This window comes from Patagioenas fasciata, chromosome 8 (assembly GCF_037038585.1).
Source record: "Patagioenas fasciata isolate bPatFas1 chromosome 8, bPatFas1.hap1, whole genome shotgun sequence".
NCBI classification, from domain to species: Eukaryota; Metazoa; Chordata; class Aves; order Columbiformes; family Columbidae; genus Patagioenas; species Patagioenas fasciata.
The window spans coordinates 26,474,187-26,496,968 of record NC_092527.1 but is presented as its reverse complement, the minus strand read 5'-3'; the positions used below and the strand labels follow the sequence as shown (position 1 = coordinate 26,496,968).

General features: G+C 36.2%; 1 protein-coding gene across 1 annotated transcript; it reads left to right on the top strand.

Annotated features, from left to right (window-relative positions):
* On the top strand, nucleotides 1-21,386 carry LOC136104724 (uncharacterized). The gene is made up of 12 exons (XM_065843903.2): nucleotides 1-143; nucleotides 991-1,067; nucleotides 7,962-8,037; nucleotides 11,670-11,801; nucleotides 12,641-12,764; nucleotides 14,590-14,650; nucleotides 14,754-14,800; nucleotides 15,245-15,320; nucleotides 16,317-16,418; nucleotides 16,927-17,844; nucleotides 18,666-18,776; nucleotides 19,905-21,386. Exons 2-12 carry the CDS (start codon nucleotides 1,039-1,041, stop codon nucleotides 20,215-20,217), a joined length of 1,989 nt encoding a protein of 662 aa, XP_065699975.1. The 5' UTR covers nucleotides 1-143; nucleotides 991-1,038; the 3' UTR covers nucleotides 20,218-21,386.
* Nucleotides 21,387-22,782: the final 1,396 nt, after the last annotated feature.

Here is a 22,782-nt window from a genome sequence, read left to right as displayed (position 1 = left end):
TCCGCTCATCGACCGGCAGCCGCCGCGCACGCGCACTCCTCCCTCCCGGGCAGCCGGCTGGCTGCCGCGCAGGCGCGGTCGAGACCGTTTCGGGAACGCGCTGTCTCGCAGCAACCTTCCTCTGCAAGGGAAATCCTGTCAGGGTACGGGCCGCCCGCAGCCCCGCTCCTCCCCGCCCCACGGGCCCTTCCCTGTTACCGACCCCTGCTGCCACCCACACCCACCCCGACTGCCCGGCCCCCGGCAGTCAGGCCCCGACCCGCTCTCCTTTTCGCTCCCCGGAGCTCAGTCACCTCCCGCTACGAGAGCGCCCCGACAGGCCTCGGAGGCGGTCCTGCCCGGGGCTGCCTGCGTTCGCGGAGCCAAGCGGGTTGAGGAGGGAGCCGCATTCCGGTCTCAGGAGTCTTCTGTGCGGCGGCCGCCATGGGCCCTGCGCGGCGGGGGAGAGCCCCCGCTCGCCTCTCCTCCCTGCCCTGGCCCGGCTGAGGTCGGCGGGCGCTGGCAGTGCCCGGGATCAGACCCGCCAGTGTTAAAGTGGGGCAGGGGATGGTCCTTCCCTTGCTGAAGTGCCGGCCTCGTCTCTTGCAGCTGCCTGGAATTTTTTCTCGTTGAGGCAAGAGTTGTAGCTGTGGGAGCACAAGGGCAGAGCAACTGCCCCGAGCCACAGGAGAGGGACAGAAGGGGCTGCCAGAGCATCTTCATCCCTGCAGTGCTGCCTCTAGAGTTAGAGAAACCTACTGCCTCTCCTCTCTGTTTCTCTTGGTCTCCTGGAGAGGAGAAGTGAGGTGTTTTCTTTTTCCAACTTGTTTTACTGTATCCGTGGAGAAAGTATGCTAGCTTGCAAGCTGCAGGACTTGTTCAGGATGGCTTCAAGCCCCAGCTGACTGGTTTATTTTATAATACTTGAGAGTCAGCCCTGTGAGGAGGCCCACTGATGGAGAAAGAGGTTAGCACCGTGTTAACTGCGCAGTTCTCTCTCCTTTGCTGCAGTGCCCACTTCCACCGCTGTCTCCTGCTCTGCCTGCTCCTGCTTTCAGCATGGTAAAGAAGAATACTATCCCTGATGGGTAAGTATCCCTCACACTAAGCATGAAGCAGGAGCAGGCATAATCCTGCCTACAGAGAAGGGGTGCTGACTGCCCCAGGTGCTTTCTTGCCACAAGCATCTTCACCACCTGCAGCCAGGTAAGGTAGGTATCTTCTCCAAGACAGGAACAACACAGCCCTTCATCCCCCGGGTGAGTATAATGCTCCAGCCTGTCTGTGAGAACTTCATCAGTCAAACACAGTCCCTTCTTCCTAATCTCCTTCACCCCAGGTGTATACGTACTGGGGAAATGCGAAAATAGTCCATCCTTCCGACTACTCAGATGTTTGCAACCAGGAGAGGAGGAAGAGCTAATAAGATGGGAGGAGGTATTTGCGTGCATGTTATCAAGGACTATTTTCATGGATTTGGGTCCAGAAACATCCTGCATTTTTGTTTTTAGCAAGAGGACAACAAAAATGTTCTATCAGCAAAAATAAAGACCCCCAAATGCACTATACAGGCTTTCTGATTCCTTGATTGGGAGTGCATATGAGGACCACAGAATGATCTCATTTAAAGCAGACACAGTTCTATTCTCCAGCTGTACTGAAAAAAAAAAAAGGAAGTGCAAGTTTGGAAGTTCAGCTCATGTGTTACAACATACAAACTTCTTGGATAGGAGGGTGTGCTGAGATATAAAGGCACCCTGTAATGTGGCAATAACTTGTAGTTTACATGTTATTTGAGGAAGGGTTGACATTTTCCTGGTTTCAGGGGAAGAAATAAGTTAATTAAGAACATTCTTGGGAAGAGCAATAAAATACAAAAAGCATTTCCTGCAAAATACGCTTTTCCAAAAAGTAATGAACAAACACTTAAAAATAACTTCGAGAAACTTTTAAGTGTTTTTCATAGCTGACAAACTTGGGGATTAAAATTTAGAAAAGCTATTTAAGCGTGTTTTTCTCTGAAACTTTCTGTGAAATTTCTGTTAAAAGTTGGACAATATTGAGCTAAAGTGGGTTAGGTTTGCAAACAGTGATGCAGAAAGCATGAAAGAATAACCGTCTTCCTTGTTTTCTCCATACTTGGAAACTACTGCTAAAACTTTTAGAATTGGGTGCTCATTTCTCACTTCTTTTTTGCCCCTGGCATTTGAACTGGAGCAGCTTTCAGGCTGCGTGCATTTCTTCTCTTAAGTACAGAAGAAGCAGTGGACTGTACTTTTGGCTTCTATGATTGGAAATTAATACCTATTTATCATTCGGGGAGAGAAACATCTACTGTGGAGGAACTGGTTATAAAGTTAGTGTTACCATGTCACAAAGCTCATGATACTGAAGTGCTTTCAGCTTCTCCAGATAGTCACTTTTCTGTACTATTAACAAATCAGGCTAGACATCAACAGTATTGGGGTTTTGGCAGTAAAGGAGTTTAAGGAATTGTCAGTCTCCCAATCTCATGCAGTGAACCCTGGAAGAGGAGTTAAGGAAAACTAGTTTTAAGCTAGGTGATCCTGCACATGCAATTTACTGGCCCCAGAAATCATTGTTGGTAGAAATGAGATTGTGGTACACTAGAGCAAATGGACCAGTCTAGATGCTAGCGTACTATGGAAGTACCACTTGAATCATACCAGTATTGTAACAGCAATAAATCTAACAGTAACTCTTGTTTTTAATGATAGTGCAAGAGAAACACTGTAGTAGATAAACAAAAGAAAGTCACACTACATATAGACATTGTAAAATACAGTCTTTCTGTTACTGCGTCAATTCTTTATACAGTTTGTAATACTTTTAATCCAAATTCCACCATGCTAGTTAAAGCAATACAATAAATTTGAGGTTTCAGTTAAATTCTAAGTAGCTAGGCATAGTGCAACTAAACAAGAAATGGTGATTATTTTTAACTGGTCAGCTAATACTATCACCTTTTACAACACTGTGTCTGCAGTGTCTTTGAAGTTGCCTTTATGTAAGGGTTGTGCTATAACACTGCACAACCTTGCTAGATATCAGCTCTTTGACTGTACTTGGCACCTTAGGTAACATTAAAGTGGTATTAATTGTCAGTGTTACCAGTGGATCTGCACTACCAGTCTTGTACCTAGTTGTTCTTGTCCCAGTCTTGTTTCTGTGTCCCTGTCTCTCAGTCCTAGCCCAGAACATTTGATCTGATGCTGTTTGCACCATCTTTGCTCCAGCAGTGAGAGGAGAGGGTGGACTGAATGTTCTTTGCCTGGATTGTTATCTTGGTTTTCAACATACCTTTGAGCTTAACTAAAGAGGTTTCAGGATGAATGCTACATTTGCCTTACTCAAATTTGTGTAAGCCTCTCTTTATTCTGGGCATTTCTATAATGACTTCTGTTAGCCCATGTGAAGCTGGATGCTGCTACGCAGGCCCTGTTGATGATCCTGGTTTGATTGGTCTTGAAGCTGCTTGGTTTTTAAAAGTGTTTTTCTAAGTTTATTGCTGTTTGTTTTTTTCTTTTATCCTTGAACAGCAGCGATTTCACTGGTTGTTGCTGTTGCAAAAGATTTTGCTGCTAGATTCATAGGTTAATCTAGATCACATAGCTCATAAACTTTTACTGGGATGCATGAAGCTAGTTTCTTTTCTGTTGTATTACTGAATAATTCTTAATTTTTAAGATTAAAGTAAAAGACAATAAAACAGGATTGCTTTTCATTTAAATAAAAAGAGATAAGCAGTGTAATATATTTTCATGTAAAACAGGCTTAAAAACCTCTAACAGATTAGCTGTAGTATCAATAATAATTCTACTTGTTTATTTAACTGGAAGCCATTCAAGCATCACAGACATTTCAGAGGAAAAGGAGAACAATATTTTTAGTTTGATTTTAACACGTTTTCTCAACCAAGGAGTGATTCTGTTGTTTAAAACAGCAAGCAAAATTCTGCCTGTGTTTTAAAATAATTCATGGTAGTTGGGGAGCGATGAAGACAAAACGTGATAGGAAAGTGGGAAGTGCAAAAGCTAAATAGTTAAATAATTTGTTAATGTCTATGTTTTGTTGATTTTCAGGTCTTAATCTGTGTGTAGTCCATGGATTGTTTACCTGTTTAAAAACTTAGAAGGATGAAGCTGTAACTGAAAATGTATCATGTGTGCAATGTCACTATTTTTTAAGTGCTATCTCTCTTAAGTACTTAATTTCAATCTGCTGGGTTTAATTTGAAATAATTTTTAGCTATGCAGCAGTATGCTGGAATTTTTGTTTAAAATATAATTTTAAAGATAATGTGGAACACATACCTTTTGTATTTTCTGATGAGGAGTCACTTCTGCTCATTTTCTACCATAGCACTGCCAGCAGCTTTTGGGTTTGTTGCTGATTTTGCAGATTTTTTTCTGGGTGGATTTAGATGGCTTTAAAAACAGGAGAATAAAACCCCAAGTTTATTAAGGTCTGACAACAAACTACGTAATCCTGGCGCATTGTTCTGTCAATCCCTTAATCTGAAAAAAGTTCAGAATTTTTACGAAGTCTTTGTTATATTGCTAGTTAAAAAAATAAGATTTTTAAGCTTTTAAAAAATAATTTCTTACTGGCTTATCATTCCTCATATTTATGATAATCACAGTGGTTTTCCAAGAGAAAGCAGGTTAAAAAAATCTGAATTTTGTAATTGATGGCATCTTTTAAATGTTCTTACTACCTAAGGTAATTGGTCTTTTGTAGTTGGTTTTTTTTTTACTTCTACTTTCCTTCACAATGTTTCTAAACATGTATATGTGAATATGGCTTGCTATCAGATTAAATCCTAATTTTGTAAAGCATTTTCTACATTTTATTGGTAGAGGCAACATCAAAGAGTAATTGAATTAGGTTGAAGAAAAAATACTGTATTCTTGTTTTATTTCTATGATGGCATTTGCAGCACTTGTTTCCATATCTCTAGGTACAACCCATTTTCTAATTCTATTTGGAAGTTTAAGAGCAAAAGCAGGAAGAGTATTTTCATGTTTTAAATCACGACATGTAATTTCCAGAGTTATTAAAATGAGCAAGACACAGGAGCTGGTGTTAAAACTTGACTCCATCATGAATTTTAACACTAGTTCATATTAAATGTACATCTAAATATGGTTCATGCATTTAGTGCCTTTCTAAGAGGAAGTGAATGAGATAAAATTAAACTATGCACAGGGCAGATTTCACAGTCTTTTTGTATGTTTTGTTTCCTCTTTTTTTTTTAACTGAGCACTTCTTGCAACTAAGGTATTTCATTATGTTGTGGGTTTTGTTATCTTTGGTAATATTTTCTGTCCATTTACACTGTTTATTATGTTAATTGCTTCATATACAATTTATCTATTTAAACTAGGATAAACGGAACATAGTCTCAGATATTTGTTTGCATATTTTACAACTATTCTGCAGCTGCCAGACTCCAAAGTTTACAAGCCTGAAAATTCACTTGGGAAGACTTATCAAGTTAGACACTTTTCCTTTGTCACACATGATGTGTAACTTTTTGAGCACTGCTTTTCAAACTATGGTGATTAAGAATGTGTTCTTTTTTTTCCCTGTAACTATCTGAAGCTAAGGGAACAGATGAAGTAGAAGACTGTTGTTGTTCCTGCATTGCAATTATGAGATACAGAGTTCCTGCAATAATTTGGAATTTAGTAAAAGGTTTTACTGCAAACACCTGTCAGTAATTTAATCTCTAGCTAGCCCTTATACCTTCTCACCTTGTGTCTGTCTTCTATGTGACAGCTGTTTGCAACAGCCTTCCTAAGGATGAGTTGTTATTTCTCTTGTTATTCCATTTGTTATCCATTAAACTAAGCATCTGTATGTCTATATTGTGAGCCTCAATCTGTTCTTTAGCTCATGATGAAGACAAAAAAGATAAGTTAGTGCTAAAGACATTGATGTAGTATATTGTTACATTATTTTTTTAGTATCAATTATGCTTACAGTCGCCATGCTGTAAGTGTTTCCTTTGCTACTTCCAAGCATCTATGAATGGTAACATTATTTATATACTATGGCAAGTGTAATTATGGATATTTCAGAGTTTATCCAGCCAACATGTAGTTTTGTTATGGTCCAATATGGAAATTGTGAACAAAGCAAAATACACAGTATTTAATATTCTGTATAGCATTCAGTTTATTTCATAAATGATGTGGTTTTATGGAAATCAGAAAGGAATCTAAAAGCTGTTGGATATTCCATTTAAAGGGAGAGATTAATTTAAACATTAATTCAGAAAACTCTAAGTTAACGAGCACCGGTGTTAAAGAATCTTAGGAAAATGTTTTGTATTTTAATAGTTGAAGTACAAGCTGAAAACACAAAAAGGCCGTGTAGATTTTAATTCATCCAGCTGCATCCTCTGAGGTCATAGTGATAATCTGTTCTCACATGAGGAGAAGAAATAAAAGTCATACATTTAGTAAGTTATCTCTCTGAAGGTAAAGTTGATCTGCTCACTAACTTGTTTTCCTCTTCAGATAAAGTTTTTTATACTTTCTGAAAATCCTGAAATCTCTGAGATGTGATACATCAAGAGTTTTTTCAGTACAATGTAGGTTTTGTGAATGCCAGTTGTGTGTAGTTTTAGAATTACTAGTATTTTGGGTGTTGTAACAGACCTTCATATTAGTAGGGGATTTTTGCTAAGTTTTGGTGTGATGGAATATTTTTCAAAGTACCAAGAGAAAGTGCAGTTAAGAATGTTTCTTTGAAAAAGAAGCACATTACAAATTAAACACATTTGCAAAATCTAGAAGCTTTGTATTTTTATTAAAAGTAAACTTTGGATTTCATTGTCAAATAAATTATTTATATACTCATATGACAACTTTTTTTGATTCAGCCAAGTCGAAAAATTTCCACCAACTATAATATAATAATAGTTTTTTAGCTGTTGAACCTTACCCATCTGCTATACTTTATATTGGTGCTACTTGTGTGTAAATGCTCTCCTACGATTTTGAGGGAAGAATTTTTTAGAAGTTGAAGAAAGGAAAAAGACTGTTTTCAAATGTCCTGGTGATACATTGAAACAACCTCATGGAATAGGTGCAGATTTGGGGATGTAATTCTACTGTATGATAAGAGCAATCATGCACATTGTCTCTAAGAACTATTTTCTTTGTGGTAGTGCTCTATGGTAATAGAGATTAGATGCTTTATGGTAATAAAGATTTGTTTTATTATGGCTCCTGACTTTAAACTTGAACTTTATTTAAGCTGGGTAGTGTGCTAAATAAGCTTCTGCCCTTATCAGTGCTGTGGCAATATTCTGTTGATATTCTTCCAGTATATTCTAGGCAACTCTGTGTTTACCTTATCCCAAAATTATGCTAATCTATTAATTTTATTCAAATATATTATAACATAATTTTATACATATTCTAGAACTATCTTAGTTTCTTGGTGAAACAGCCAGGCTACTAATGGAAGATTTATTTTTTTTTAATATTTTACTTACATATCAGGATTTAATTGGTCATTTTTTCAAACTTGTGCACATCAGTTATGATTGCTTGCTTATGTGGTCAAGGAATTTTAGGAACCTTTGGATCTTGCTGTTTGGTAACCTAAATCTTTATAATATTCTGGTAGCTGAATGGCCTATCATAGAGAAAAAGATAACTATCATATCTTTCTGATTGGAAGAGTTTGAAATAACTGTTGTATTCAAACTCTGTGAAGTATGGCACCAGATTGCCTGATATTTGTAAGCTACTTCATATAGTTTGAAATAACTGCTCTTATAATTTTAAAGGAGCCTAATTTTTATGTGCTTTGTTTTACCGAAGTTTTAATCCTAAGAGCAAGTATCTTTTTAAAAGAAAGACAAAGTTTTACATGAAGCTGCAGGTGTCTTCTGTTAAATCGTGTCATTTGAAATTATTTAAAAATAAATATTTGTTTCATTACAGATGGCGGAGTTTGACACCAGTTGGACAGCCTATACCAGGAACAAGATTTATTGCATTCAAAGTACCTTTAAAAGGCGTATGTATAAAAAGTAACTACAGATTAGCTCTATTAGATACAGTGCAGAAGTAATGAAAAATAGAATGAATATTCATATAAACTTCAAGAAAGTGTTATGAAAAATAATTTATTCAGATTTAGCCCTTCCAGTCATCTGCTAGTGGCTTTTTTACATCATATTCTACATTTTTCCTCTTTCTTTTAAAATTTTGATTTGGTGTTACTCCTTTTATTTATCTTTTAAAAATCATAAAGTCTCTAATCGTTCAGCATGATTCATTTGGTCACTATTAAGTGGCCTAAATCCACAATCTCCTTTAACATCTTTTCATGACTGTTGTAAGAAAATCATATGGAAGGGATTATTATTTGAATAACAATCTAGGGCAATGTAAGCCAAAATATAATATTACAGGAATCAAACACTCACTAAATGATAACAGCCACTGCAGGACTTCTAAAATTATAGATTCACATTACAAATGTAATAAATAAAAAAGCTTCAGTGATTTGGAGGAATGCAGTGTATTTTAAAAAAAGAAGACTTCATAGATGTATTAATGTGCTAGTACTTGCTTTAGCTTCTTACTAGCATGGAATGCTGTCTTAATCTGTTAAATATGCTAAGTCACATCTTTTACTTCTTTGTAACAATATAAAATGTGGAGTCTCTTTTTTAGACTCTTCAGTTCTTTGGTAAATTGAGGCATACAACTAATTTGGGCAAATTAGGGCAAACGTATAAATTAATTCTTACAGTCCTTGCTTCAGATAGACAGGAAATAAAAGTTTCTACACTCTTTTAAAGTTCAGTGATTAGACATAACCCTAGCAGTTAAGATTAAATATGCTGTCTAAGCTGTTGTCTACAGATTGCACTCTAATATTCATATACAAAAAATTTGGTTCTTCAGGTATCTTAATGCCAGTTACATTTTCAGTCACCATTCAGTTCGCTTTTATCAACAACAGCTGAAGTGGAATGCTTGCAGGGTTTGCTTCCTGCAGCTGCTTTTACAGCTTTAGTCTGATAATTTGGTTCCTTTGACACCACAGATCTCATACTTGACATTTGTCGTGTTCTCCACGATCCTGGTGCATAGTACAATAGCTATGTGTCTTTCTACCAAAGACTACCAGTGGACAGATCTAGCAATGAATATAAAATTCAGTAGATTTATAATTAGCTTCTTCAGTATTGGGGTATTTGAGAGAGGACTTTTTGCATCATGAGCTCCGGTAATTCCACTTGATCCAGCATCCACTTTTTTGCATAGATATACTGTAATAGGCAGGATTTGATCAGTGTATGTATTTCCAGTTCCCTGTCACTCCAGATTTCAGAGGAAAATACTTCATTGCTAACTTTGCTGTTTCCCTTTAGCTCCTGTGATGGTCTGGAAGGAGCTCCGACAGAGATCACGAAAAGGGCAGACATTCTCAGGAGCGTTCATAGCAATATATCACAAGTAGGCACTCTAGTGTGTTGCTTACATCCAATCCTAATGATCTCACTGAGGCACAGATCCCTGTTTTGTGAAGCTCTCCTTGAACTTGGCCAGATATAAAGTCTGGTACCCAAGAAAGCAAAGTCAGTAACATTTCTGTTCCTTCAGTTTTTTCAGTCTCAACTATGCAAGATACTGAAATGACAAGTCTGCCAGAGACCCTGTGCTTGATGCTCATGGAGTTTGTGGCAGAATACACATAAAATGTGTAACTGGCTAAACTCTGATGTCTTTGCAAAGATGGTGGAGGTCAGTAAATCGATCTGGAAATGCTGAAGAACTGATTGGTCATACTCTGTCAGAAGTTGTATTATTAAATTAGTGGAACAGACCTGTAAATATGCAGCAGGTTCCCTCTGTTGCCCATTAAGAAATCAATGATTGGTGATTTTACCCAAAGGGAAAAGGCATTTTTTGAAAAACTGAAAAAAATCAAAAATATGTTGAAAAAGCATGTTCAGCATGTCAAGACTCAATGGTTATTGTTTTAGCAGAAGATGTGCTGATAGTAAAGGCATGGGTTTACTTGGAAGGATTTTCTGTCCTTCCTTGCAGATCATCACTGTAATGCTAAAAGTAACATTGTAGTACAGTAGGACTGAGCAAGTTCTTTCCCATGCCATTAAAAGGATTTTAGAATTGATAAAAATTTCTCACGTTCTCAAGCCCTGTTAAACACCTAAACTACTGAATACTGAGCAGTCTTTCAAAATGACCTTTCATAACACATTTAACTGTTTATTCAATCAAGCAATATGTTCAGAGAGACCTTATTTTTGTAATTGTATTCCACCTCAGTTTGTGTGACTTCACGTAGTAAAGGAAAATAATTCTTTAATGTTCTGTCATAGACCTTTTGCAGATTCACCATTGTCACCTCCAAGTTAGCAGTTCTGTTTCTGATTTTACTACAAGTCACTGCTGAGTAGTGGTGAGATAACTGACTCATGTTCATTTTGTTTGAACCTCAACAACTTCTACTGTTTTTTCAGTAGCACACCAGTACCTGAAATACACAGGACTGAATACTTTCTATATGGTTTCTACCTACTCTTTTTAGTTCAAGCTCCCTGATGGCATAACAGCTTTGACAGGACTGTCCTGCTGTTTATTCTTTAATTTGGTTTCCTGTCTCTGTTTCCAGACTTGGGATAAGTGTTTGCTAGCATCTTAGATTATAGTCTGTACAGTCAGAGGAGGAATGGTTAGTTACGCTATACCATCAGTGATTCTAAGAGGTATGTGGTCAGTGGCTGCCTTCCTTTCCACTAGTTCTGAGTCCAGTCTGCTTGAATTTCTTGTTGATAAAGGAACTGAGAGGTGGTTGAGGCTGCTGCAGGTTTTGCCATTGTCATTACTGGTTGTGGCTGAGCCTGTGTCAAAAGGCTCTCACAACAGACACGTACATTATTCAGAGAAAATCCAGTCTTGCATACATGAGGCATTTTCATACCTAGAGTGAAGAACATATTTCCAAAAATACAGCTACAATAGGGTGAGTAAACATTTTTCCCACTGTTAAATGAAGTTACTTATTTGTTACCCACCAACACGCAGCTTTCTTAGTCACCATATTTTAGTCTTATTTAATAATTCGCAGTGCTAAATGACATGCAAGTACACTCTGCCAAGAGATGAAGTAGGGGTAAAAATGTCTGCACAGTGTTTGTGGGGAGAAAGTTAAAACCTTTGAAAGAAATGAACTCTTGTATCACAACTCATAATGTTTTATGTGAAATACACTGTTAATTTTGTATTATTGTGCAGGATAAAGTATGTTTAGGGGAAAGGGGATTTTGCTGTTCTAATTTTTGCAGATGTTTCATTACTTAAAAATCAGTATATACATGTTGTGTTTTGCAGGATTTTTGTGTCTATCAAATTAGTGCTTATTTTAATAATGTTAATGTCGTACAAGTGGAAATTCTCATACATTTTCTTGCATGTTCATCTGAATACATAACAAATTCTAGCTTTCTTTTTATTTGCTTCCTTTTTTTATCCTTATGATACACGGGTATGGTTCTGATACTGTAAACATCTCTTTTGAATATTGATGTTTCCTAGTCCTAATTAAGCAGCTGAATTACAAATGTCTTGTTATTAGAACTTAAAAATAAAATCTTTCTATTTTCATTGTAGGCAATTAACCAGAGGCTTACCCCAACCCAGAAGTTTACACCAAAAGACTTAATTGCTGCAATGAAAGCCCTAAATGTGGAACTTGGATTAATTATTGATTTAACATACACCACACGATACTATGAAGTTAAGGTAATATAAGCATAATAACAGAATAGTTACTGCAACCTTTGTTTTAAAGTATTTATACATTTGCTTACCTTGAATTGGAATAGACAAGCGAGCCATCTAGACTTATTTTGTGTCTTGAATACAAACTAAATGCTTTATTGCAGAGGAAATAACTCTTTCTCCCACCTAGGAGCATTTGTGACTTATTTGTCTTATGATAACTCAGGGTGATGGATCAAGACTTTGGTGCCAGACACCACAGAAAAGATTCAGAAGGCTCACAGTCTGTGCCCTGAAGACATTCTCATTTATCCCTGGGGTCTTTTTTTACTGATCTTCAGTAGAATCCATGAAGAACGAGTACACTTTTAAATTACTAATTTGAAATTTTCTACTATTGTGGTCCAAACAATTGTTATTAATCAGACTTCTGTTGGAGGAGAGAATAAATAGTAATGTTATAACTGAATGTTAATCTTTTAATGTGCATGGGCTGTAAGGTTTTAAGCTGTGAGAATGTGAGTGTATGTGCAGTTGTGGGTGGAAAGGACAAATATTGCTCATAACTGTAAAATGGGTTAGAAGGAAATTACAAAACTCTGTGCTCTTTAGCTAATGTGCTGCCTTATTAGTAGGGATGAGTAAGTTTTCTGTAGAAACTGTTCTTTGAGATCAGTCTTTAAGGTGGAAATGTAAATGGTAGTTTCTGAGAGTGTGTCTCTACAGAATTGTGTCAAGATCATTTTCAGGTTTCTTTGAACTACTGTTTTACATTGGCATTATGTTAGATATTGCTTAAGGTTTTTCATTTATGCAAGACTTCAATTATTTTTACCTTTTTCTTTTCTTCATGTCACTAGGATTTACCTAAAAGTGTGCAGTATAAGAAGCTTTATACCATTGGACTTGAAGTCCCTGATAATGCTACTATCCTACAGTTCAAAAAATGGGTCAGAAAATTCCTATGGGAAAACGCAGGAAATGGTAAATAAATTTTTAACTGTTTGTTCAATATTGGAGAACCATTCTTTCAAGCTTTTCCATGCTCTTTGCTGTGGTTACTTTGGCTTTTTCTGTGAGAAAGCAGGGATATTAACTGCCCAACTACACACAGTTTTCACTGCAGAGTGTAACTGGTTTTGCTGTGGATGGTCTACTCAGTTTTGTGAAAGAACTCTGACCTAAATCTCAGGTATGAGAGGCTGAATTCAAGTGGTGGGAAAATTAAAAGGTGTGAGAAGAAGTCTTTGTCCTTGCTCAGGAATTCAGTGTGTAGGTTCTTCCTTTGCTCTTTTTTTTTAGCTTAGGGAAGTTACTTGGAAAGTATTATGTTTTCTTCTGGTTTTGATCTAATGATGTCTGGTGTGACAAAGAATAGTCTGTATTTGAATCTAATTATTTCTGATTCTCAGAACTGAGAGAACCAATTCCTAATTTGTTACTGGATGAAGACGTGCGGTTCCAGCAAGTAAGGCAGTTTTGGCAGGGTTTATGTACCTTGAGAGTTGGGAGAACTTTCATTTTGATGTGAACTCACTCGTAACTTGCCGTCTGTTTTCGATTACCCCTAAGGTTACTCAGGATTCTTCTTACAAAAAATTTTTGGGAAGTTGGGGTTTTTTAGTGTCTGAGTTGTTAGGATACCAGCTTATAATAAACTTATATGGTAACGTGACTGTCCTGTTCTGTGGCAGTTACATTTTTATCTCATGCAAAAATTTATCACAGTCCCATTTCAAAGACCAGAACTTTGTTCATCTGATGATTAAAGGTTTTCTTCTGAAATCTAGCCTAAAACTCTCAATCAGTTAATATACCTTTATTCTCATGCCAGCTTTGCCCTTAAGTATTGCTGTTCCACATCCCCGCATTATTATGTTCAGTATCTCAGATTTGGTTTTACAGACTAAATAAGACAAGCTTCCTAGAGCCCTTCTCATGACCTTTTTTTGTGACCATCATAGCAGTCCTTTCTATTTCAATTTGATTTTTTTTTCATTTTTTTCCATGAAATATGGATAATTAGAATTGTATGGGGATAGTCTGGATGCAGTTTTATCGGTGCCTTGCATGATCATATTAGTGTTTTCCTATTTCTGTTGGAAACACCTAATTTGAAACACCCTAATAATAGTAAGTTATTCTGCTTTTTCACCTTTAGCTGCTTAGTATAACCTGGGGGCTTAGGCCAGGGGGGCAAAGAAAGGAAGGAAAAAATATATCTATTTAGAGGTTACTGAGTTCCACTAGAGTGCTTCTTTTATCCAGGCACGAACCTAAATTCCTCATCTCTATGGTTCATCCCAATAATGATTCAAATTTTTAGTCCATTTAAACGAATTCTTCTAGTCGCTTATTTCATACTTCTAGACACTAGAGGCATTATGCATATTTTCTCATTTTTGTAAGTTTTACAAGAATGTGTAAGTTAAGTTTCTCAATTTTACATGTTTAGATTTGCTTTCAAAACCGTATTTTATTCTGTTTGTTCTGTTACTGCAGTTCTGGCTGAGGCCAACCACTTTACCTCTCATCGCTCCTCTTTCTTTTTTCCTACGTTCTGCAGAGTTAATCTCAGTCTTGCTAGGTTTGGAAGTATGTAGTAAGCTAACTGCTGCTGGAGATCCAGCAGGAAGAGAACAAAGTCTGAATTTGTCTGTTCTTGTACACGCTTGACATTTTGTAAATAGCAAGCATTATTTATCATTACTTTGCTAGAAAAGTACAGCTTTTTTTTCTGTCGTGCACTGATTTTTTTTAGTAATTTCACTGTCTGAACTATTAAAGACTCTGGTTTTCTTTTTGATAGAGAAACTGATTGGCGTTCACTGTACTAATGGAATTAATAGAACTGGCTACCTTATATGTAGGTAAGGATTGTATAAAAACAGAAGTCAATGATCACAAAATCTATTGTTCTTTTATTAATCTGTGATCCCTTTGGGACAATAATCTAATAATATTTTTCTTCAGATATCTTGTAGATGTTGAAGGTTGGGATCCAGAGGCAGCAATCCAAGGTAATTATACAGTGTGAACTAAGGCATATGTTGGCTTGTAATTCACAATTACTGCAATTGTATTCACAGATAGGACAATTCTATTTTAATATCTTTAGAGTTACTTCATGTGCTGGCTTCCATAGATGATTTTATCTGACTGTTGATTATATTCCAGGTAAGGCTTCAGCATTAGCAAACTGACAGCATTGTAGGAGTCTGTTTCAGCTGCTTAATTTTTTTTTTTCCTTTTGCTTTGAAAGGTTTTCAGTCATAGGTTGCTACCACTACTAGTTTCAATTGCTCTAAAAAATGCTGCAATGATGCTAGCTTGCTGAAGTATTTAGTGTCAAGTTAGAATTCTTTCAAATTCAGCATCTCGTGCTGAACACAAACTTGCCTTTAACATTTTTGTGGCTCAGTCTGAGCACGTTTCATTAGACTTGTATCTTTTTTTTCCTTTAGCTTTTGGTGATGCTAGAGGTCATCGCATGGATGGTCTTGTGTATCTCACAGATCTCAGAACACAACCAATGAGAAGGTAAACAAAAGCCTTTAGTTGTGTGGATAAGATTTTCCAGTATGTCTACTGGTATTTTGGAAAGTTCACTTCCAGTTACAAGCCAAAATTAACCCCTCTTAAACCTTTAGTATGGAACTACACATTTATTGCAAGACTTCTGATATGAATAACACAACGTGCAGTGTACTGCCTTTGTTCATCTTTTGAATTTGTATGGTTCGAAAGATTTTTTTTTTAGTCTGACAACTATTGTTGAACATTGGTGTGGTTTTATCATACTATGACAAGTGTATGGAGTCTGTATTCTCATTATATGCTGAAAGGAGCCACTTCAAAGATTTATTTATAACCTCTACGATCTGCCTGCTGCTATTGGCATGGTAGAACCAGATATTAAAAAAAGAAAATACAACAGTTTTAGGAATAAATAAGTATAGGAAAAACTACCAAAGTGGAAGATTATTCTCAACTCCTCTATTCATAGAACTTGTATCGCTGCTGTGTAAGAATTTCATGTTCATAATATTTACCTAAGGACAGCTAATCTTTACATCTTTCTAAGTTATTTGTGTCAATGATATCTTGTGGCAGTAAATTGTTTTTAAAATAATACCTGGCTGATTTGATTTTTTTTTTTTTTTAGTTTAATTGAATGCCATGTGTATTACTGTTATCATGGTTTTATAGTCCATGCATGATTACGTTAGTTCTGTGTCAGATTTTTTAATAGGTGTAGTGCTGGTCTCACATCCTTTAGGATGTTATTCCAAGGTTATGAAGCTTAGGTATTCTCTTTGCTTTCCCTGCAGCCCTTCCTCAAATGAATGCACAAGATTAAAATTTGCTAAGTTACAAATATCTGTAAATTTAAGTTAACATAAAAAAAATTCTGTCATTCTAAACAGAGGAATTGTATGTGTTTTTTCTTTTGTTTTTTGTTGGTTTTGTTTTGTTTTTTCTCAATAGTACATTTTAAAAAAGGAAGCTTATGTGAGGTGTTTTTATTCTTCTTAGTAACCTTGGAATGGATGTATGGGATTCAGATGAAGATATTACGCCCCCACCACATGCAATGGAAGAACCTGTAGAGCGGTTCCCAAATGAGGATTTTCAGGGGTAATAGTCTGAAACATGGATTTAATAGCCAGAAAAACCCACATAGTGGGAAAGATAATTGTTTCTTATTGAAAATACTATAGATACTCTAATTTAAAAGAGATTTTATGGATATAGCCTGCTCATGCCAACTATATTTGCAGAATTTGATGAATCAGGGAAAAGATAAAGAAAGAATTTGTGCTATTAGAAGTCCGTAAGTAATTAGTTCACTTGGAAAAATGTAGAGTCTTACTTTGTCTATCCTTTGTTATTCTACAGTAATCTGCAATTATTTTTATTTAATTTGAAATCACTGGTTTTGCCTGTTTAACAAGTGCTATGGAATTTTCATTGAACATTTGTCACAGTATAATATTACAGTCTGGATTCTTAGTAGCTTTGATACCTCTGTATTTCACTTGCAATGTCTTTCTTATCAATTCTTAGTTAAAAAAACTTGTCTTCATTAATGACTTGTAGCACTTAAAAATATGATGTTATACTTAAGACAAAAACTTCTTTACAGGTCTGGAAAAAGATTAAGAATTTATGATGACCACTCTCACAATGATTTGCAAGGACAGATGCAGTTGAGAGATTTTGATTTTATTAACAAGGGACCTGGACAAAGACGAAGACCGCTTCATGACCATCAGACTCGGGATGATTTAAGAGCACCAATGCAGATGAGAAATTGGGACTGCAATAGAGAACAAGGACAGAGGCGAAGACCCTTTCCTGATCACCAGTTTTGTGATGATTATCAAGAAGACATGCAGCTGAAGGACTTGGTCTTCAGTAACAAGGGACCTGGAGAAAAGTTGAGACCTTTTCGTGGACACCAGTTTCATGAGGATTTACAGGCAGAGAGACAATCAAGGGACACTGAATTTAAGAGAGGCCATGGGCAAAGGCAAAGATATTTTCCTGACCATCCATCTCAGAGTGACATGAAGGAAGACAGGCAGTCAAAGGATTTTGATTTTGGTAGCAGGGGCCGTGGCCAGAGACGAAGAGTGTTCCATGATCACCAGTCTCATGATGAATTTGAGACTCAGATGCAGTTGAAAGAGGTAGATCGTGTCAACAAAGGTCCTGGCCGAAGACTGAGATCTTACCATGACTATCAGTCACATTATGACATACAGCCACAATTAGGGGATTTTGAATTTGTTAATAGGGGTCGTGGGCAGAGGTTGAGACCTTTCAATGATCATCAGCCTCGCAATGACTTACAAGCAGAGGTGCAACTAAAAGATTATGATAATAAAGGTACTGGACAAAGACACAGACCTTTTCATGACCATCAACCTTATGATGACTTACAGGAACAGACTCAGTTAAAAGACTTTGATTATGTTAATAAAGGGCATGGACAAAGGCCAAGACCTTTTCATGGTCATCCAGGTCACGGTGACTTGGCACGTGAATGGTGTTCAGACAGGTAAAGCATTCTTGAGCTGTAAGAACAGAATTGGAGAACTAAAGTATAAACCTCAGCACTTTTAATTTAAAACTTAAAATTAATTTATTTCCCAAGTAAATTAATTTGAAATAATTTAATCATCCTTTTAAAATCATATAAAAACAATCATTTAATTGACTTTTTACTTACAGAAGGGTTTGATGTAAGCTGGAGTGCTGCAGCTTTGAAAATCAATGTTTCCTAAATTAGAAGGTTGTGCTTCTTTAATTTAGAAGCTTATGTATTTCCTTTACTGTTTTAGAGACAGCTTGAAACAAAACTCTTTGTCTCACTTTGCTTTGTATAGAAACTTACATTTAAAAAGCAATACTCAAGACAGAAGAGGATATGAAATTTTATTTATGCCCTCAGCCAGAGATAACCAGTAATGTCACAAGGAAATTTGACTTGCATTTGTTTATTTCATGAGTTAATAGTTTGTTAGAAATGCCTTTGTTTTTGAACATGCATCATATTCTCCCAAATACATACATCACTAATTAGTAAACCTATTAGAGTCTGACATAATATTTCAAAATATTTTTAATATTTCAGAACATAGTTCAGATATTTGTTGCACTAGTAAAGTTTGATTTAGTCTCTTCCATTGTACAGCTGAAACAGGATATTATATCATGACAATGACATGTACCATTTCAACGTGTTAAATTAATACAATTAAAATTTTAAGTAAATTTTAATTTAAAGTAATATTTTTATCTTATTTGATAAATGCATAGTTTTCAAAAGCTTTCAACCACTTGTAATCTTCTTAACGTGATTCTTTTGCTTATTTGCAGAATTCAGTCTTTTTCTTCCCATGAAAATGCACCAGAACCTCATTTCCCCTCATCTCCTTCACTTCAGAGAGATTATGGATCTGATAATGATGACTTTCAAAGAAGTTATAGGTAAATACCAGATTTCATAGCTTCATACGTTGTTTTTTGATGGTAAGTCTGTTATTCCCCCAGTTTCCTAACTAAAAAATACAAATAAACTGTGCACTGTAAAAATTGATGTTAGTACTTTTGCTTAAATTCAGTTTAAACCATTAAATCTGAACACTGAGCAAATAATATCGCTAATTTGTGGTCCATCTATATTGTGATTATGAAATGGTTTGAGATTCCCTGGTATTAGCCATTGACATGACAAGCACAGTTCAAGCTAATGTACTACAAAATATGAACAGCTATTGTCAGTAAGCAAAAAAGTAAAATACAGATGCTATATTTGACTCTTAATTGCGGTCTACAACAAGGTAATGAGTTTTTCTGCGAGGGTGGTCAGACACTGGAACAGGTTGCCCACAGCAGCTGTGAAATCCCTGTCCTTTGAGATACTCAGAACACAGCTGGATGTGGCACCTGCACAAACTTATCTAATTAGACCTACTTTGAGCAGGTGGCTCTAGGTACTTCCAGAGATTCTTTCCAGTTTAAATTAAGCTGTGGTTCACTGAGGGAGATGATTTTAAAATGACAAAGATTGTTCTGAATTGGCTTTAGAGACCACTTATTTTACCAAGTAAGGAAGGTACTTGAGAGTAAGGAGAATCCAAACCAAAAGGTATTTATATTGTACATGCATTTTTTAGATCCTTCCATATGCATTTTGTAGGAGAGTGATTCTTCTGTTGCAGAAAAATTAATAATTAAAGTATCTGGAGGTATAAATTGAAAGTATATTATTGCCTGTTGATCCTATGTACTAGAGAGCTACTATTACATATTATTCATAAAAATGAAAACATGGGCTTAGGAAGAAAAATGGCCCCTAGGTAAAGAAACCTTCAGTAGACAAGGAATTTTAATTAGAAACAGCACTTGAAACAAACATCTTCCAGTAGAATGACTTACTATAAAGAGCTATGATTGTAATCATTAGAATTGAAAAGATAAACAAGTTTGTAACATCCAGTACAGAAGATTTTAATTTTAGGGGATAAACCCAGGAATTTCTAATGGTGGCCACCAACAACAAATCAGCTGGCTTATTTCTAAGGATTTCACTGTTCAAATTTGTTCTTCTTACAGTAATCGACCAAATTGTCCTGAAGACAATAGAAGAATGCATCCCTCAGATGAATTTAATAGAGGAAAAAACAGATTTGCACCATATTCTTCACGAACAATGCATCCGTCTTCATCTGCACACCAAGAAGATAGTTCAATAGACTATGAAAAAACACCTTTTCAAGGTGAAACTTCCAGAGAGATGGAACAAAGCAAAAGATTACCAGCTGTAACAGTTGATTACAATTATGGTCTGCCATCAGGTTGTAGACCTGAAGATGAAGAGAGAACACATTATGATTTACCTCCAAGAGAACACTACAACTGGAACTGAATAAAAAGGACAATGTTTGCTCAGCTTAGACTTAATTTTACACATTTTACTTTGTATGTGGACCAATTTTTTTTTTTTTTTTTTTTTTTAGATGAGTTAGGAAAATGCAAATTTCAGTAGTAGAGAACTGGTCAATATTGTAAGATTAGCTTCTGCTGATGTTTGGTTCTTTAAATTTATTAGGGTCTATTTGTTAAGTGTAGTTGGAGACAAGGTCTGAGTACACATGGAATTAAAGTAGTCCTTCCTCGTAGTGAAATTGGAACCCTGTACCTTAAACCAACTTTCTGAGTGATTGCAGTTGTGTTTTTTGTTTTACATTTATTTAAAATGATGTGATTTCAGGATGCAAAAGTAATAATAAAATACTAGCATTGAGATTATAGAAAAAATACTATAAAACGAATGAAGCAAAGTTATGTCTACTTCATCCTTTAATCCCTGCAGCATTGCAGTTTGATTCTAGATTTTATGTACCGTCAACAGAACTGACCTATTATAGTTGCACTTTTTTTTCAAAGCAGAATTTTTCCCAGATTGCTAAGAATGTAGAAACTGATGGAGTCTGAATACTCTAAATGTCAAACTTGCTTTTCAGTTATCTGAATATCCCATTCTGATTGTATTTTTTTTTCTACTCCCATGAGTTATATATGTTTCAGAATAGCCAAGTGCAAGTAAACTGCACAATTTTCTCAGCAACACATGCATATGAGGTAGCTTATGTGTCATCAGTTTACAGTGCCTATATATTTACACCTCCGTGTTTGTCAGTCATATCAGTCTTACTCTCTGGATCTATTTTTTACTAGTTTTTTTTACAGCACAGCAGCGTGATGTATTCAGAATAGACGAATAGGCTCTTCAGGTAAATTACTTTTATGAGTCACGTATTGAACAGTCTCCTCTGAACTGGCACTTCAGCGAGTCTCAAGAAGGTACTGCAATAAACGAGAACTGAAGTCACGCCAGCAGCTGCACGGTAGCACCAGCAGCTCCTACTGTGGATAAAGGAATCTTAGCTCATATGATGGAAAGCAGTATTGATGTAATACTTAGGTAATTTTTAAAAATTATATTGTTCATTTTTACATTTTAATAAATTAGTATTTTAAAGGCATCACAATAAGAATAAAACTAGACCATGATATTAAAATAAGCAATTAAAATCAATGCTTGATAGTTAATTCATGCAATTAAGAAACTGCCTCAAAAACAGCACAGTCTTAAAGCATAAAGCAAGAGAGTTGTAGGTACGCACTGGAAAACTGGGGGAAAAAAAAAGTGTGTATGTGTTCATAGCCAGAACCCACAGAGCTTTTTCGCCTTTTAGCAGCAGCATAAACCCCAGATTTCTGAATTCATGGTTCTATGACTACTAAATAAGGACTAGATTTGAAAAATGTGGAATATCTGGCAACTCCTGTTGTTATGTAACTCATGCAAAAAGTTCCCAAAATCAAAGGATTCTGTGGATATGAATTCAAACTGCAAATGCTTCATTGCCTTTGCAACTGGTAGAACAACTTTGGCTTTATTGTGCAAAGTAAATAGTTTTCTCATTTTCACAGCAGCTAGTCAATTATATTTCCCATTAAATCTCTGATTGTGAGCCTCATTCATGCGGTCTCAGGAATGAAGTTCTCTATATATAAACCGGTTGGGGAACTGAGCAACTGAGCACCAAATGTTCAGAAAAGGCATTTGTTCTTTCACTTTCCTTTTTCGGTGGTTTGTTGGTTTTTTGGTTTTGTTTTGTTTTGGGTTTTGTTTTGGTTTGGTTTGTTTTTTGTTTGTTTTGGTTTTTTTTTTTTTGAATGGAGGTTAAGCTGAGACTATTTAGACTTGTTCATTTGGATGTGAGGAAGGTCTGCAACGTGGGCCACTATATTTCTAGATTTAAAAAAACAACAACAACAACAACAAAAATGCACCCTGCGATTCTCCAGAGAGCTAAGAATTAGAGACTGGTATTACAAGCCTTTTTTTTTTTTTTTTTTTTTTGTTAATATTATGTGTGCAATATTCAGACAGTGAATAAAGAGCAAACGTTTCCCCTTTGTATCTTTGGGGGTTTGAATTATGTATTTTAGGACTGAAGTGACTCTACAGTCAATCCTTCATTACTTCAGTGGGGCTGCCAGGGCTGCCTGGGTAGCTGAAAAGCTGGTGCACTGGAAAGCTCAGGGCAAAGAGAAATGTGGCGTACAGGGTTGGGATCAGCAATAGCTATTACCAGTCCTTGGTCAGATCCTGCAGGACCCTTGGAGGGCTTAGACACAGTCAGGTGGTGTAGTTCTTATTATCTGACAAAAGAAACATCAATTCTGTAACTATGTTGGATTCTTCTTGTCAAGCAAAATAAATAGATGCGATGTTTCCACAAATAGCTTTGAGATGACTATATGAAAATAGCCAAAGTTGGGTTTGTATATTTAATTTATTTTTTTAGAATTTAGGATAAGGCTTTCCAGCCTATTGTTCCTAATGGAATTAGGCAGAGCTTACCCACATAATACATTACAAGCTGTTACTGACACTTACCTTGAATTCAATAGCTGAGTC

Bases quoted from the DNA above. Each gene is read 5' to 3' on its own strand.
- LOC136104724 (XM_065843903.2), top strand. From the start codon at position 1,039: ATGGTAAAGAAGAATACTATCCCTGATGG. The intron at 11,802-12,640 runs GTAATATAAGCA...TCATGTCACTAG, and splicing joins CACGATACTATGAAGTTAAG to GATTTACCTAAAAGTGTGCA. The intron at 14,801-15,244 runs GTAATTATACAG...TTTTTCCTTTAG, and splicing joins TCCAGAGGCAGCAATCCAAG to CTTTTGGTGATGCTAGAGGT.